This window comes from Esox lucius, chromosome 13, assembly GCF_011004845.1.
Source record: "Esox lucius isolate fEsoLuc1 chromosome 13, fEsoLuc1.pri, whole genome shotgun sequence".
In the NCBI taxonomy this organism is placed as follows: domain Eukaryota; kingdom Metazoa; phylum Chordata; class Actinopteri; order Esociformes; family Esocidae; genus Esox; species Esox lucius.
Genome location: NC_047581.1, coordinates 27,877,121 through 27,893,003, shown reverse-complemented (window position 1 = coordinate 27,893,003; position 15,883 = coordinate 27,877,121). Strand labels below are relative to the sequence as shown.

At 40.8% G+C, this 15,883-nt stretch overlaps 1 protein-coding gene across 1 annotated transcript; it reads left to right on the top strand.

Moving 5' to 3' along the window:
- Window positions 1-2,469: 2,469 nt before the first annotated feature.
- On the top strand, window positions 2,470-15,841 carry tmc2b (transmembrane channel-like 2b). Its single transcript, XM_034296527.1, has 20 exons — window positions 2,470-2,519; window positions 3,075-3,169; window positions 6,926-7,341; window positions 7,921-8,069; window positions 9,539-9,629; window positions 9,886-9,967; window positions 10,049-10,155; window positions 10,291-10,389; window positions 10,521-10,663; window positions 10,886-11,033; window positions 11,218-11,412; window positions 11,612-11,791; window positions 11,950-12,108; window positions 12,270-12,398; window positions 12,904-12,971; window positions 13,049-13,288; window positions 13,755-13,877; window positions 14,841-14,919; window positions 15,029-15,155; window positions 15,379-15,841. Exons 1-20 carry the CDS (start codon window positions 2,470-2,472, stop codon window positions 15,606-15,608), a joined length of 2,910 nt encoding a protein of 969 aa, XP_034152418.1. The 3' UTR covers window positions 15,609-15,841.
- Window positions 15,842-15,883: the final 42 nt, after the last annotated feature.

The window sequence follows — 15,883 nt, the reverse complement described above, 5'->3', positions numbered from 1 at the left end:
GCACCGATTTTGCTGGTGAAATGTATGAAAAACCAAACTTACAACACCAATCTTAAGTGGTTGGCTCACCTGGCAAGGAACAGTTACCTTATCCAAACATTTACCTGAATTTGTTCACCTTCCAGTCTTTCAACATATTTGGATAATGGGCAGGATATCTAGTCCATGGTCATGCTGTTCTCTGTTTCTGAATATTTCATTGTTATGCTACTACATGCAGGCATCACGTATTAACCACTGGTAATGAAGTGTGGAGTTAAACGTCAGAACATCAAAGGCAATGATTAATGTCTCCTACCTTGCCTCCAGTCTTTTTTTGGGGGCTTTCCCACAAATTATCATAAGTTCTGTGGGAAATATAAAACACTGTCAACAGATCCATGACTCAATACAGTAATTTATTTATTTCCCTTAACCTTTTTTAACCGGGTAAGTCAGTCGAGAACATATTCTCATTTACAATGACGACCAAAGACAAAGACTCAGATACACTTAAATGCAATCCAAACACAATATACAAGAAAATTGACCGTAGTCCTAAACATGCACAGAGGTTTCAAAGGGCTGAACAGGAAAGAATTTGGCAGAGTGAGGGTAGTTAGTGACGCGCGTAACTAAGACGGACAACCCACGTCTGTCGGAGTCCTTCACTTCGGGCACCGAGGGACAGGCTCATGTCAACTGGAAAGGGCACTATACAGTGGGCATGTGATGTGTACAGGTTGAGCCTTACCTGTGCACATGCCTGGTCCTAAATAACTCTGGGTAAACGGAACCTTGAACCTCAGATCAACTTGTCCAGAATAGCATGTTCATTTTAAATCATAAACCATAACGAACTTGAGTTAGGACTACGTCTACAGATTAATCTTCCGACTTCAAAAACAACTGGCACACGCCTTTCTTTGTTGCTCAACATCGTAACCATCACCATCATCATCATATACGATATATACGATGTCGTATAAACATGGTAACTACTTTCCACTTGTGATTATTTCTTGCTGTCCTCTTTGATCTAACAGGCAGCAGAAGTCATGAAAGCAACTGCCCGGGAGAAGAACAGTTACCCAGACAAGAAGAGATTAACCAGGACTTGGGTTTCAGCATCACACCCTGATAATTCCAGGAAGTGTTCGCTACATAGCGCTCATGTCTCCAGTTGCCATGCATTTTTAACTAGGTCAGCCCATAGGCAGTGAAGGACTGGGCAGACAATGAGGCTCTGGTGTTTCAGCCACATTGTAACACAGTTTCCCTGGGCCTTTACTGATTGGAGGGGTAGACACAACATATTTATAGTACACATATCTTTTTTTTTTAGCTATTTCCAAGGGGTAGTAGTAACGTTTTATTTTATTGTCAGTAATAAAAAAGGCACTGTTATAAAAACCTCCCAACTTCTAAAAGATAGTTGAATTACAGTAACTCCAGTTTAAAAAAGGTTTTTAAATGGTACAATAATTCGCTAAAGTATTCAGTGCTTGCGTTCTTACTTGAACACAATTTATTGAGTGTAAAATAGAAGGACCTGGTAGATAATGCCTGTGAACTCCTGCTGTACAATATTGTGCTGGCAAAGTTTGCTTAGTCACTTTCTAGCACCTTATGGGAAAATCACAGATGATCACATTCTTCTCAGAGAGAAGGTTTTGGGCTGGGTTTATATTACATGTTTTACCATGTCAAAAGAAATGGGTAATGTATTAACCAATTAAATAACATAATACACAACAAAAAAGGGAAACACTTTGGCTCAAGGACACTACATTCAAAACTACTGGCTAAAATTGTTAAACATTTCTGAAAAAATACCAGACACCAAATCCAACCTGACCATAATCACTAATCTAATGATTTATTGTGGCGATTAATTTACATTTCTCCTTATTATGTATGTTGTGTGAGATGTGTGAGAGTATGTTGTATATTCTTTTGTTCACTGTTTTATTTTAGACCTTTTATTTTAGAATTTATACTGTAGTTTCACATTTCATGGTCAGAGTAATTTATATGATGGATGTTTTTAGTGTGAGGTTTCCAATATTTCTCAAAACTCTTCTCAAACCAGATAGCTAATGGATGAAATTTACACAGTAAGGCATAGGAGTGTAATTAATGTATGTGTGTGTGTGTGTGTTCATATAACCGTTTGTGTATGCATGGGGAGTTGTGCCCTCTCACAGTGTAAGAGATTAACTGACTTTCACTAATACCTCTTTATACCTCTTCATTGTCCTTCTATATTTTGTCTTTCATCTTCTGACTTCAAGATGACCATGTCTTGGACAATCATTGGTGGTTGTCAGGGAGATAGCCAGTCTATTAACCCAAACACTGGCACACCTGTCAGACTGTGTGTGCACCTGCACAGGTGTGACTGACATTCACTTACCTATGATCTTCATGGCCTGAGGAAGACAGCAGGCTGAACTGAAGAGCCTTTTAAGAGGAGAACATTAAGCCGAGATGCCTCCTAGGAAGAAAAATGACCTTGCAATTAAAATGGCAGATGGTGGGTAGGATTTATATGAGAGTGGGTTTGTTTTCCAGAGTGAAACTGTGTATTCTATTGGATTTCTCTAGAAACTTTTTTTGATTTCATGCATACTTTCTACAATATGTTTTAAATTTTGTTTTGTACATACATTTCTCAGATTCAGTAACAAATTTCACAGGTTTGTAATATATTTCCGGATGATGTGCTGGGTGTTGAATTATTTGAAAACTACCTACCTGTGAAAGTGCAACCCTCTTAATCTCCTCTCAGTGCTATTGTTATTACTGTTAGTACATTTTATTAGTACAATGAAACTGTGAAATATTATTACATAAGAAAAACAGATTTTCCAATGGGCCATTTTCCAATACTTTATGTATAAAAAGCTTAATTTTACATATTGATATGCAAATTAACTTGATCAAATTCTGAAACAGAGTAAGTTGAGTAAACATACAACTCAACATTATATTGAACTGTATGTTAGGTAAGGTAATCTATATCAAGCAAACTTTTAATCCAATTGGAACTGTTTACTTTACACATTTTTTTTACAGAAAACGATTATGTAATATTATTATGCAATATTTATTAACATTTTGAATGATTGTGTGTATTCCTTCATAGTGGGAATAGAAATTGATGGAGATGTAGACAGTGGGAGTGAGGGTAAGTCATAAATGATGTGTTTTCTAATGTGTTTGTTCTTACTCTTATTAGTTTCCGTGTGAAAACATACAGTATTTTTTTACATCTGTATATCACAAGAACACTATGGTTGTAATTACCTATCCAACAGCAAATGTCAAATTTTGGAAAATGTAAATGTTTGGAATTTTGTTTGAAAAGGAAAGACACAATGATGACATAACCTACAGACATTTTGAGGAGAGAAGATGTTTAGGTTTCCTGTTCAAATTATTATATTATACATTTTATACCTTATATATATTATATAAATATACATTTATGGTTTATGTTGTGATTTTATGTACTGTAAATTCGGGGTGCTGCTTTTTTGGCCAGGTTCCTCTTGAAAAAGAGATTGTTAATCTCAATGGTAAAGCTCAGCCCACCCGCGATTAGAAGGAATAATGGCGCGTTCCATTTGTACTCAGAGGTCAGAATTTCCAAGTTCCAAGTCGGAAGTTTCAACTGGAATGCCCCCTCAAGTCTGATTAGGCTCCCTGCACAACCTCCATTTCTGGTTGTGCGGCTCTGTTATTAAAATAATGGTACTCTTTTACTCAAGTTGTTTACAAGAGTAGCCTTAAATGCAATAATAATTGTATTTGCAAGGACTGCAGCTAGCAAGTTGGAGAAAGGATTTAAGATGTATGTATTGACAAAAGTACTGCTTTTCATGAAATGACGTCCAGTGACGCTGGCTTGGGGACAACACAGTAGTCGGAAGTCAGAAGTCGGAACTAGGAATGACGTCACACCCGAGTTAACCCAAGGTGATTGCATTCCAAAAGTCCAAGTCGGAAAACAAGATGGATGCCCTGAGGAAAGCCTTGGTTGCGCATTCCCTTTCTGTTGACAAAAATGCATTTATGTGGTAAATAACACCATAGCAACATGCCCACAGAGAGCAGTTGGACAGTACTAAAAGTGTACAAAAATAAACAGATTTGCTAAAATAAACTGTAAAACTACACCTTTCACTTACTGTTGATACAAGGTACTGCCATCTTGGATTACGAACTCGGGGCTAGTGGGGTTGTTCCGACCTTCCGAGTTGGAATTCCGACTTGAGGGGGCATTCCATTTGAAACTTCCAACTTGGAACTCAGAAATTCCAACCTCCGTGTACAAATGGAACGCGGAACACTGATGAATCTCAAATAGCATACTACATACTACAAGTACATACTTCGCAGATGATGGTGAAGTACGTATTGTTTAGTATATAGTAAGCTAGTATGCCAGTATTGGGACTGATTGGGACATATACCTCGTCATACAACTGCCTCTCAACATTAGATCATTTTGTCACACGTTAACATAATGCTAAGTTTAAAATATTTAGCTAGACACCATTTAGCCCTGTTGAACAGACTAATGTTTCTTATGAAGTTTAAAGACTTATTAAAAAGTAATAGGCCTACTAGTATCTTACTACTTGGAATAGTCATAGGAATTGAACAATTGCGAGTGAGACTGAAAACAAACATTACACTGCCTAAGCTATTTCCTTTCATAACACATCAACGTTTGTTTTTCTTTCATTCGTGAATGACATTGATACAATAACTATCAATATAGTTGATGATAACTGACTTTTTCGTCAAGTGAAAAGATGAGAAAAACAAACTGAAATCTTTGAGGGGAAAAATAAAAACCTTACTATAACATGGTTGCATAAGTGTGCACACCCTCCTATAACAGAGGATGTGGCTGTGTTCAGAATTAACCAATCACATTCAAACTCATGTTAAATAGAAGTAATAACACACCTGCAATAATTTAAAGTGACTCTGATTAATCACAAATAAAGTTCAGCTGTTCTAGTAGGATCTTCCTGACGTTGCATCTCAGAGCAAAAGCCATGATCCACAGAAAGCTTCCAAAGCATCAGAGGGATCTCATTGTTGAAAGATATCACTCAGGAAAAGGGTACAAAATAATTTCCAAAGCATTAGATATACCATGGAACACAGTGAAGACAATCATCATCAAGTGGAGAAAATATGGCACCACAAAATGTATGAGAAAACGAGAAGAAAACTGGTCAGGGAGGCTTCCAAGAGGCATACAACATTAAAGGAACTGCAGGAATTACTGGCAAGTACTGCCTGTGTGCTCCATGTGACATCAATCTCCTGTATTCTTCATATGAATGGGCTATGGGGTAGGGAGCAAGACGGAATCCCTTTCTTACAAAAAAAACATCCAAGCCAGGCTGAAGTTTGCAAAAACAAACATCAAGTCCCCCAAAAGCATGTGTTATGGTCTGATGAAACCAAGGTTGAACGTTTTGGCCATAATTCCAAAAGGTATGTTTATAGCAACAACAACACTGCACATAACCAAAAGAACACCATACCCACAGTGTAGCATAGTGGTGGCAGCATCATGCTTTGGAGCTGTTTTTCTTCAGCTGGAACCCGGGGCCTTAGTCAGGGTGGAGGGAATTATGAACTGTTCCAAATACAAGGCAATTTTGGCACAAAACCTTCAGGTGTCAGTTAGAAAGCTGAAGATGAATAGGAAGTTCACCTTACAGCACGACAACGACCCAAAGCACACATCCAAATCCACAAAAGCATGGCTTCACCAGAAGCAGATTAACGTTTTGGAGTGGCCCAGCCAGAGCCGAGACCTGAATCCAATTGAACATCTGTGGGTTGATCTGAAGAGGGCTGTGCACAGGAGATGTCCTCCCCAAATCTGACAGATTTGGAGTGCTTTTGCAAAGAAGAGTGGGCATATATTGCCATGTCAAGATGTGCCAAGCTTACAGACTCCTACCCAAAAAGGAGCTTAAACAAAGTATTAGTTTAAGGGTGTGCACACTTATTCAACCAGGTTATTGTGAGTTTTTTATTTTTTATTTATCCCCCTCAAAGATTTCAGTTTGTTTTTCATTTGAATTGTTCACGTTATAGGTCACATAAAAGGTTGAAAAATGTTCTGACATGATTTATCTTTGTCTCAATCTTTTACATCACAAGAACCTGGCATTTTAACAGGGGTGTGTAGACTTTCTATATCCACTGTGGGTGACGATAACTGACTTTTTTGTGAAGTGAGAATCATGCCTCCTCTTTTACTGCGCAAGGGGTTGTGATACTATGTGTTACCCCAGAAAGAATGCATGGGTGCACACTTTGAAAATCAAACAGAAATAGTTGCAAAATAACCGTAAACAGTTTTATTTTAGGCTTACTATAATGTAGCTAGTGAAGGTTTTTTAGCCAGCATAGTTTATGTCTATCCTGAACACGTCCTAGTGTATTTGTTTTGACTCCAACGAGGCTCAAACACGGGTCCTTTGCAAGACCGTCCATGTCTCTAACCACTACGGTATTTAACAAGGGGTCGTCAGTGACTCACTCACTCAGTAAGAGGCATCCGCTTTTCTTGGGCGGCTCCACTTACACGGTCCGGCCAATAAAAAAGTAAGAAATTCATAGGGTAAAAGATATGTTTACTTTATACAGTCAGATTGTAAAATTGTGTTTTGACCATTCTAGGTGGTCACAATTCCCATGTGTCTGATTGTCTAGAGCTTGATGCTTGCATCCTTAATGTGGGTTTGATTCCCATGGACGACAGTAAACAGTGGCACAAAAGAGAACTAAATAAAAACCAAATAAAACACATACAGTTTACCCTCCTCTAATGTCAATAAGCCTGGAAATAAAGCTTTTGAATATCTGTTGTCTGTATGAAATATATAAGTGAGAATGTGTGTCTCAGGTGAGGCCAAGAAGAGAAACAGAAGAGCAAAGCCCTCTTCACGAGCTAGGGGACAGAAGGCCAAACAGTCCACCAGTGAGGATGAAGAAGAAGAAGAAGAGGACAAGACACAAAGAAGAAAGGGTCGTAAAAAAAATGCCAAGCCACAGGACAGTGAGGAGGAGGAAGAGGAGAGGAGCGTCCAGAGGAAGGGCACAAATGCCGCTGGCAGAAAGAAAAAGGCACCGAAGGAGGAGAGTGAAGAGGAAAGTGAAGAGGACGTACGAGGGAAGAAAAAGAAGGGTGAAAAAGTGACTAGTAAGAACCAGAAAGAAGAGCAGAACAAGGAGAAGAAGGGCAATTCTAAAGCCAAGGGAGGAAAGGAGAAAGAGAATGAGAAAGACAAGAGGAAGAATGAAAGGTACAGTAAGTGTAGTATCCTTTGACCAGGCTGTTATATCCCCACTCAGGCACGCTTGTGAGAGAGGACTCTGATAAACTGCTCAGGGAGTTGAGTAATGAAAAACTATTCCGAACATTAAGCTATTGGCTTATTGAGTTATTTCAACTGAGCATTTTAAAAACATCCCCCAGCAAGTAATGAGAGTTTATATTAAATATAGCATTTGTAATACTACAATGGTGTTGGGTTGTAATGGTATTTTTGCAAGCTCAACAAAGGAGAAGGGATAGTGTTAGGTCAGAAGTGAACTTGAGTTTTGTATCTGTTTGGGTCAATGGGTAGACAAGGTGGCTGGGCTATTCTTGTCTTCTCATTACTTAAAACTTGAAATTTCCTCTGTTGTGTCAACTCATTTCTGTCTGTTTTCCTTGTTGATGTTGGGCTGCCATACGCTTTTAACATAAGTGTGTATTAGGATAATAGGATGATGTAAAGCCCCTAGCCACATTCACCACTCATATCAAAGACAGTCTGACAGGAACAAATGGTTAATCTTGCTGACATGAACCCTGACCTGAAACCCAGGCTCTTGATGACAGCTCTTTTTCCCGACAGCTCGAATGAGACAGATTCTGAGGAGGAAGAGTCTCTATCAGAGGGGGAGATGGCTGCTCTAAAAGAGGAAGTGGAAGAGAAGAAGAAGATGATAGCCACTCTAAGGAACAAACCATGGCGCTTGAAGAGGAGGCTCCAAAACCTCAAGTATACACAATGACTACTGACAATACCACTAACATAATGACTACTGAGACTACCACTAACATAATGACTACTGAGACTACCACTAACATAATGACTACTGACAATACCACTAACATAATGACTACTGACTATACCACTAACATAATGACTACTGAGACTACCACTAACATAATGACTACTGACAATACCACTAACATAATGACTACTGAGACTACCACTAACATAATGACTACTGACTATACCACTAACATAATGACTACTGACACTACCACTAACATAATGACTACTGACACTACCACTAACATAAGGACTATTGAGACTACCACTAACATAATGACTTCTGAGACTACCACTAACATAATGACTACTGACAATACCACTACCATAATGACTACTGACACTACCACTACCATAATGACTACTGACACTACCACTACCATAATGACTACTGACACTACCACTACCATAATGACTACTGACACTACCACTATGACAACCTAATGACCACTCTCAAAGTAAACTGCTCTGCTGTTTTCCCATTGGCCTTCATGCCTCATAGAGACTTCCTCTTACAGTGCAGTTTTCTCTTTGTTCTACATTTTAGCATTTTATCACGTGATGCAATTTTATTTTCAACATTTAATTAAATTCAAAGCAAACTACTGATATTTCTGCAAAATTATCTGAAATATGTTCTATTTTTCAGTGTGTGAAATCATTTAAAGGACACTGTGTAGAATCCTGCCTCTAAACAGTAACACAATTTACACTCCTCATCTTCCCTTACCGAACGATACCGGAATATGTGAGTTAGTCCAGGGTGGTTTAGGGTGGGAAGGAAAATACAGAGAGTGTCTAAAGTGAGTATGAGGTGAATGCAAGTCATAGCAAACTGGTAGACGGACTGGGGAAAAAGTGTAAATGGGGAATATCTCAGGCAGTCTGAATACAATTGTAGAAAAATATCATTTGAAACATTAACTTAAAACATTAACTGCTGATATCTCCTGGTCATTTCTGCTTGTATTTATAGTACAGTAAAGGTCTTCCATATATTGCCCATTTAAATTAATTTGTCAAAAGCCCTCAGGGACCTGAGGTGGAGAAAAACTGTTTGATTCCTCATAAGCAGGCAGAGTGGAGAGGCCACTAACAGATCAGAAGCACTAATAAAGCATTAAGACAGATGAGACACCATGTTTTTTTCATGAGCTTAACACTGTTTAATGCATGCAATTGTGTCTGACCATGGCTGGCTAATTCCCTCTGATTCTTTCCAGGTTAACATTCAACACTTCCTCCTCCACATCTCCCTGACTAACCTTTTACTGTCTTGAGTCATGGATTGATTTTTGTTTTATTCATCCATTGTAAACTCAAGAAGTTGAGTCATTGGTTTGTTATCAAGCCAGTGATTGATATATCTATTAGTTGATGGGTCATCTGCTTTTTACGGGTTGGAATTGTAGGGAATGCCAGACTTTTGTGGAGAAATTTGAGGGTGCTCTAGGAAAGGGCAAAGGGAGGAAGCTCTACGCCTACAAAGTCATGATGGCAAAGGTACCTTCTCATGTTAACCGCACAACCGTGTGACTGTACAACTGATTTTGAATATTGCAATTAAGCATTCATAACTACAGCACTTAAAAAAGTAATGAGGAAATATAACTTGATTGCAACCTCATCTTTGTGATTTCTCATCACCATGTGTTATGTGTCGCCCTTCTCAGTCGCAATATGTTATGTAAGTCAAGAGCTACAGCAAACGTTGACCTTTTCCAATATTCTCTCATAAACTTGCTTTTTCTCTCTCCAGAAAATGATCAAGTTCAACCGGGACTTTGAGAATTTCAAAACGGCCTGTATTCCATGGGAGAGAAAGATTAAAGAGGTTGAGAGTGGGTATTTAACACAATTTGAAGTAATGTCTTGTACATATAATGTCGTTTTGTCTACTCACAATGTAACTGTTGTTACAGGTCACTTTGGGTCATCTGTGGCTTCCTACTTTCTCTTCTTGCGTTGGATGTTCGGTCTAAACATGGTCTTGTTTGGATTTATGTTTGGTCTCGTGGTTCTGCCAGAGGTATGAGCTTTTAACCAGAAGCACAATGTCCTGTGATTTCTTATTTTGGTCAGCATACAGCATGGGGAGATGTTGAAGGGCTTAAAGTCTCATTGTTACATTATTATAACAATGTCCCTGTTTTCTTCTTACAAGGTGTTGATGGGTCTTCCGTATGGGTCGATCCCCAGGAAAGTTGTTCCCAGAGCAGAGCAGGCTAATGCAATGGACTACTCCGTTCTCCTGGATTTTGGTGTGAGGACTGTCAATAACCTTGGATTTAGAACCTTTTCAACTTTATGTTTCTTTCACCTGATTGTTCACACAATGGGATAGTGATGTCCAGTACTTAGAAAATAACATCGTATTTTCATTCATTTCAACAGGGCTACTGTCAATATTCTATTCTCTTTTACGGCTATTATAATGATGCGCGCACCATCGGAGTTTTCAAGTTCAGACTGCCCCTCTCCTACCTACTGGTTGGCGTAGGCATATTCGGTTACAGCCTGATGGTTGTCATTAGAATGTGAGTAAAATTCATACGCACTGTAAACCCACTGACCGTCTCTGAGGTATGGTTGTTAACTTGTGGGCAACCCTTATGTTGTCAGCTCTGCCCCTCTGCATTGTTATGGTCAACACCGAGATTCGGACGGGCACTGGTTCTGTTACCAGCCCACCTATGTAACTTTAAGTCCCCCCACAGGTATCGTTGATGGAAGTCACAACCGTCTCCTGTCTTCCTCAGGATGGCCCGTAACTCGAATGAGGGCGGGGACGGTGGCGACGAGGGACAGTTCACCTTCAGCTTTAAGATGTTCACCAGCTGGGATTACCTCATCGGGAACCCAGAGACAGCCGACAACAAGTTTGCCTCCGTCACCACCAGCTTTAAGGTAAACAAGTCAGCAGTCAGGGCTTACACAAAGATCTGCTGTGGCACACAGACCCTATCGTTTATAACGTAAATCTACCAATCATGGATGCAAATAAATGCAAATATCCACTGTGGTGTTTTTTTTAAATTGACACATAGGCCTTTGTAATCACTTCAACCACAGTATCCTTTGTTCTCAGTAGGAGTCCATCGTAGATGAACAGGAGAACCAGAAGGACGAGAACATTCATCTGCGAAGGTTCCTGCGCGTGCTAGCCAACTTCCTGATCCTCTGCTGCCTAGGGGGCAGTGGCTTCCTGATCTACTATGTGGTCAAACAATCCCAGGACAATGCAAAGAAAGATCAGGATGAGCTCACCTGGTTTCAAAAGAACGAGGCAGGTTGAGTTGTGTTCAACATGTTCTGTTATGGTTCTGTTGGCCTGATATGTGCCGTTGGTGCTCGCCTTTTTTCAGGTTGTCATGCTATTATTCAAGGTTTTATGCTTAGACAAGGCGTTTATTCTTTGAATGTGCTTATTCGCCGAAATGTTTTCCAATGCCCACCTCCTGGTGATTGACAGTCTTACCCGTCAGGTGGACGTGGTGATGTCCCTGCTGGGGCTCGTTTGCCCCCCCCTCTTCGAGACCATCGCTGAGCTGGAGGAGTACCACCCTCGGGTGGCCCTGAAGTGGCAGCTGGGACGCATCTTCGCCCTGTTCCTTGGCAACCTCTACACTTTCCTGTTCGCCCTGTTCGACGAAGTCAACGAAAAGGTACCAGACAGTGTGTCGGCGCTGGGTGCTTGCAGGTGCGTGTTTGGGTTTATTCAGCCACGTGTGCGCGTGCGTGTTTTGTGGGCTTTGGGCTTTTTTTTTGGGGACTCATTTAATCACCCGCCTCAGAAGACGTCTTGTTGTGTTAACTTGTACAGTTGGAAGAGGAGAAGTCTATTAAGAACGCTACCATGTGGAGCCTGAAAGAGTACTATGCCAACTACAGCTCCTACCACAACACCACAGACGTCCCCCCTCTGGATATCGCCCCTGCTGATGTAGTCAGAGGGCCGTGCTGGGAGACCACCGTTGGCGTAGTAAGGCTGGCATTATTATCACCATTTGTTTTAGCTAAACTATTTGCCCCCTAGCTTTTCCTCCAGCCGATCTGATCCCATGCAAGAGCCTTTATTGTTCACATTGACGAGGCTGTGCGACAGGCTTTGTGTGTTATTGTCCTTCTTTGCTTTCTCTCCAGGAGTTTATGAAGCTAACTGTCAATGACATTGAAGTTACATATATAACCATCCTGATTGGTGACTTCTTGCGAGCGGTCATCGTGCGTTTCCTCAACTACTGCTGGTGCTGGGACCTGGAGGCTGGATTTGTATGTGCTAGGCTAAAAAAGCATTACAGATATCTGACAGTCTACTGTTCAAGTGTGTGTGTGTTTCCATAGAAATGTTAATAGCACTTTTCATTACAGTAGGGTATAAAATGATAATAACATGCTTTAGTAATCAAGTTTAGTTAATGAATAACAAGATATTATTATTCACTTTTATGACAATGAAAGTAATTGTTTAATATATGGTTAACAATACCAGAACAATATGGAGACAGGGATATTCTTTGTCCAGCCCTGATCTTTAAACTATTCCCTTCAGCACCATTGTTCACGGAATTGTTTTTCTTTCATTATATACGTCGGCCTAGATTGTTTGTTCCACGAAAACTGGATACCATACAGTGACATAAGTGATCCTACACATTCATTGTTACACTGGTCCCTGCCATGTGAAGCTTGTTACTGCCGGAGATAAAAGACAGACCAACAGACGCACATTTACATTATTCATCATGCGTTGCCATATTTATTGTTTTTATTTTAGCCATCTTATGGGGAGTTTGACATCAGTGGCAATGTGCTTGGACTAATCTTCAATCAAGGAATGATTTGGTGAGTAAAAAACACATTTCCACGCACCCGTTTTGACCGACAGAAAAGGGACATGTCTCTGTCTGTGTTTGTATTAGGATGGGTGCCTTCTTTTCCCCTGGCCTGGTGGGGTTGAACATCCTACGTCTCATCAGCTCAATGTACTTCCAGTGTTGGGCCGTGATGGCCACCAACGTGCCCCACGAGAGGGTCTTCAAGGCCTCCAAATCCAACAACTTCTACATGGGTCTCCTCCTCCTGGTCCTCTTCCTCAGCCTGTTGCCTGTGATCTACATCATCATGACCATGCCGCCGTCCTTCGACTGTGGCCCGTTCAGGTGTCTCATTCAGACGGAAGCACATCGGGGGCATCAGGCATTCAGCTTCGTGTTACATTAAAAACACAACGTCAGGAAAATCTGTGTTATTGTAATCAGTAAAGCAGCTAATTTATGTTTTTCCCTGCGTTTTCCAACAGCACCCTAGCACCAGTCTTTTGGTAATAGAGATTATTTTGGCCATTGTTATGAACTTTTTAGTTGTTCTAAAATCAAATAAGCTACAAAAGAATCAAGAAGTTGTTAATGGAGAAGTTGTTCATATACAATTACCACTATGTTTATATGCAGTACAACCTGTGGTTCTCAAATGTCTTTGAGTATGTATCTCCTTAAATAATGACACTGATGCTGTCCTGATGTGGTGCACCAATGTATCCCTATGTACACACACACACGCAAACACGCACACACACACACACACACACACACAAATAAACATTCATGCTAATCTATTTTCTACAAGTGGGAGGGAGAAAATGTACGATGTCATCTTGGAGACTTTGGAGGAGCTACCAACCTTCATTGGAAATATTGTGGGATACGCAACTAATCCTGGACTGATCTTATCAGCAGTGCTGCTGATGGTGTAAGTACACACACTAAAGCAAATAACATACGGTTACCGTAACACACACATACACACCTAAAGGATTATTAGGAACACGTATTCAATTTCTCATTAATGCAATTATCAAATCAACCAATCACATGGCAGTTGCTTCAATGCATTTAGGGGTGTGGTCCTGGTCAAGACCATCTCCTGAACTCCAAACTGAATGTCAGAATGGGAAAGAAAGGTGATTTAAGCAATTTTGAGCGTGGCATGGTTGTTGGTGCCAGACGGGTCGGTCTGAGTATTTCACAATCTGCTCAGTTACTGGGATTTTCACATACAACCATTTCTAGGGTTTACAAAGAATGGTGTGAAAAGTTAAAAACATCCAGTATGCGGCAGTCCTGTGGATCCATCATGCCTTGTTACCACTGTGCAGGCTGGTGGTGGTGGTGTAATTGTGTGGGGGATGTTTTCTTGGCACACTTTAGGCCCCTTAGTGCCAATTGGGCATCGTTTAAATGCCACGGCATACCTGAGCATTGTTTCTGACCATGTCCATCCCTTTATGACCACCATGTACCCATCCTCTGATGGCTACTTCCAGCAGGATAATGCACCATGTCACAAAGCTCGAATCATTTCAAATTGGTTTCTTGAACATGACAATGAGTTCACTGTACTGAAATGGCCCCCACAGTCACCAGATCTCAACGCAATAGAGCATCTTTGGGATGTGGTGGAACGGGAGCTTCGTGCCCTGGATTTGCATCCCACAAATCTCCATCAACTGCAAGATGCTATCCTATCAATATGGGCCAACATTTCTAAAGAATGCTTTCAGCACCTTGTTGAATCAATGCCACGTAGAATTAAGGCAGTTCTGAAGGCGAAAGGGGGTCAAACACACTATTAGTATGGTGTTCCTAATAATCCTTTAGGTGAGTGTATATCATAATGTTAAAATGTTTGAAATGCTCTTTTGTCCCGTGTCAGGTTGGCCATCTATTATCTCAATGTGACTTCCAAAAACTATGAAAATGCTAACCTGGAACTGAGGAAAAAGATGCAAATGGTAAATGATTATGAACATGTGAACAAACATTCCCAACTGTGAACAATAGTGAGTACCTGAGTTCAGTGAATGCACCGCTGTAATGTTTAGATTGTTTGCTTGTATTTAGGCTAGAGACGAAGAGAAGAACCGGAGGAACAACAAGGAGACTACCAATCAGGCCATGCAGTATCTGGAGGACCTCCTGCCCAACCGCTCTCTGATCCCTCCTCCTGTCGTGGAGGAGCCCCCACCAGGTCAGTTCTCACAGAATACTTTACCTACCTACCATCGTCTGCCTCTCACCGATACACTCAGCAACCATTGTGGCAAGAACACAAACACTGGGAACCGCTTCAGTGAAGATAACAGAAGAAAGTGCATTATCGTAACGTGGCTGGTGGGCATGTTATGATACTACAGCTAAATGCGTTAGATGTACATGCACATACACTCCGTTTTTCACTTTGGCCTTTGCAGACAATGTGATCGAGAAGGGCAGGAAATCTTCCAAGGTGGCAAAACATCCTGGAGCAGCAGCCAATGGGAAGGGGGTTAACCTTCAGAAGGATGTTTCATTGGCTTCACCAAATCCCAGAGCAGCTGTGACCCGCCCCCCAGGACCAAGGGGTCCTCCTGGACATGCCAGAGGACCACCTCCAGGGCCAGGGCGGGGCAGAGGGAGAGGTGCACCTCCTCCTAGACGCTAATTGAGTGAAAAACCTGGTACTAGGATGTCCAAACCACCCTTATGGTATGAATCAGGTTGCTCTGCATTGCAAAACCTTTTGCAGTGCATGTCCTAAAAAAAGAAGAACCTAAGAGTCTGAATTAAGTTCTGTAGGTTGTGTTTGTAACCCATTGTGAATCATGACGCAGCATGCTTCACCTTATTTACAAAGAGCGCTTTAGATTTAAAGCAGCTAAAATGTTCTCATGTTCTTATTGTCACTTATTGCTTGTCTTACTTATTGCTTATTGAGAT

Excerpts from the sequence above, each read along its gene's own strand:
- tmc2b (XM_034296527.1), top strand. The coding sequence starts at position 2,470 with ATGCCTCCTAGGAAGAAAAATGACCTTGCAATTAAAATGGCAGATGGT. Across the intron at positions 8,070-9,538 it reads AGGAGGCTCCAAAACCTCAA|GGAATGCCAGACTTTTGTGG; the intron begins GTATACACAATG and ends TTGGAATTGTAG. Across the intron at positions 10,390-10,520 it reads CCGTTCTCCTGGATTTTGGT|GGCTACTGTCAATATTCTAT; the intron begins GTGAGGACTGTC and ends TCATTTCAACAG.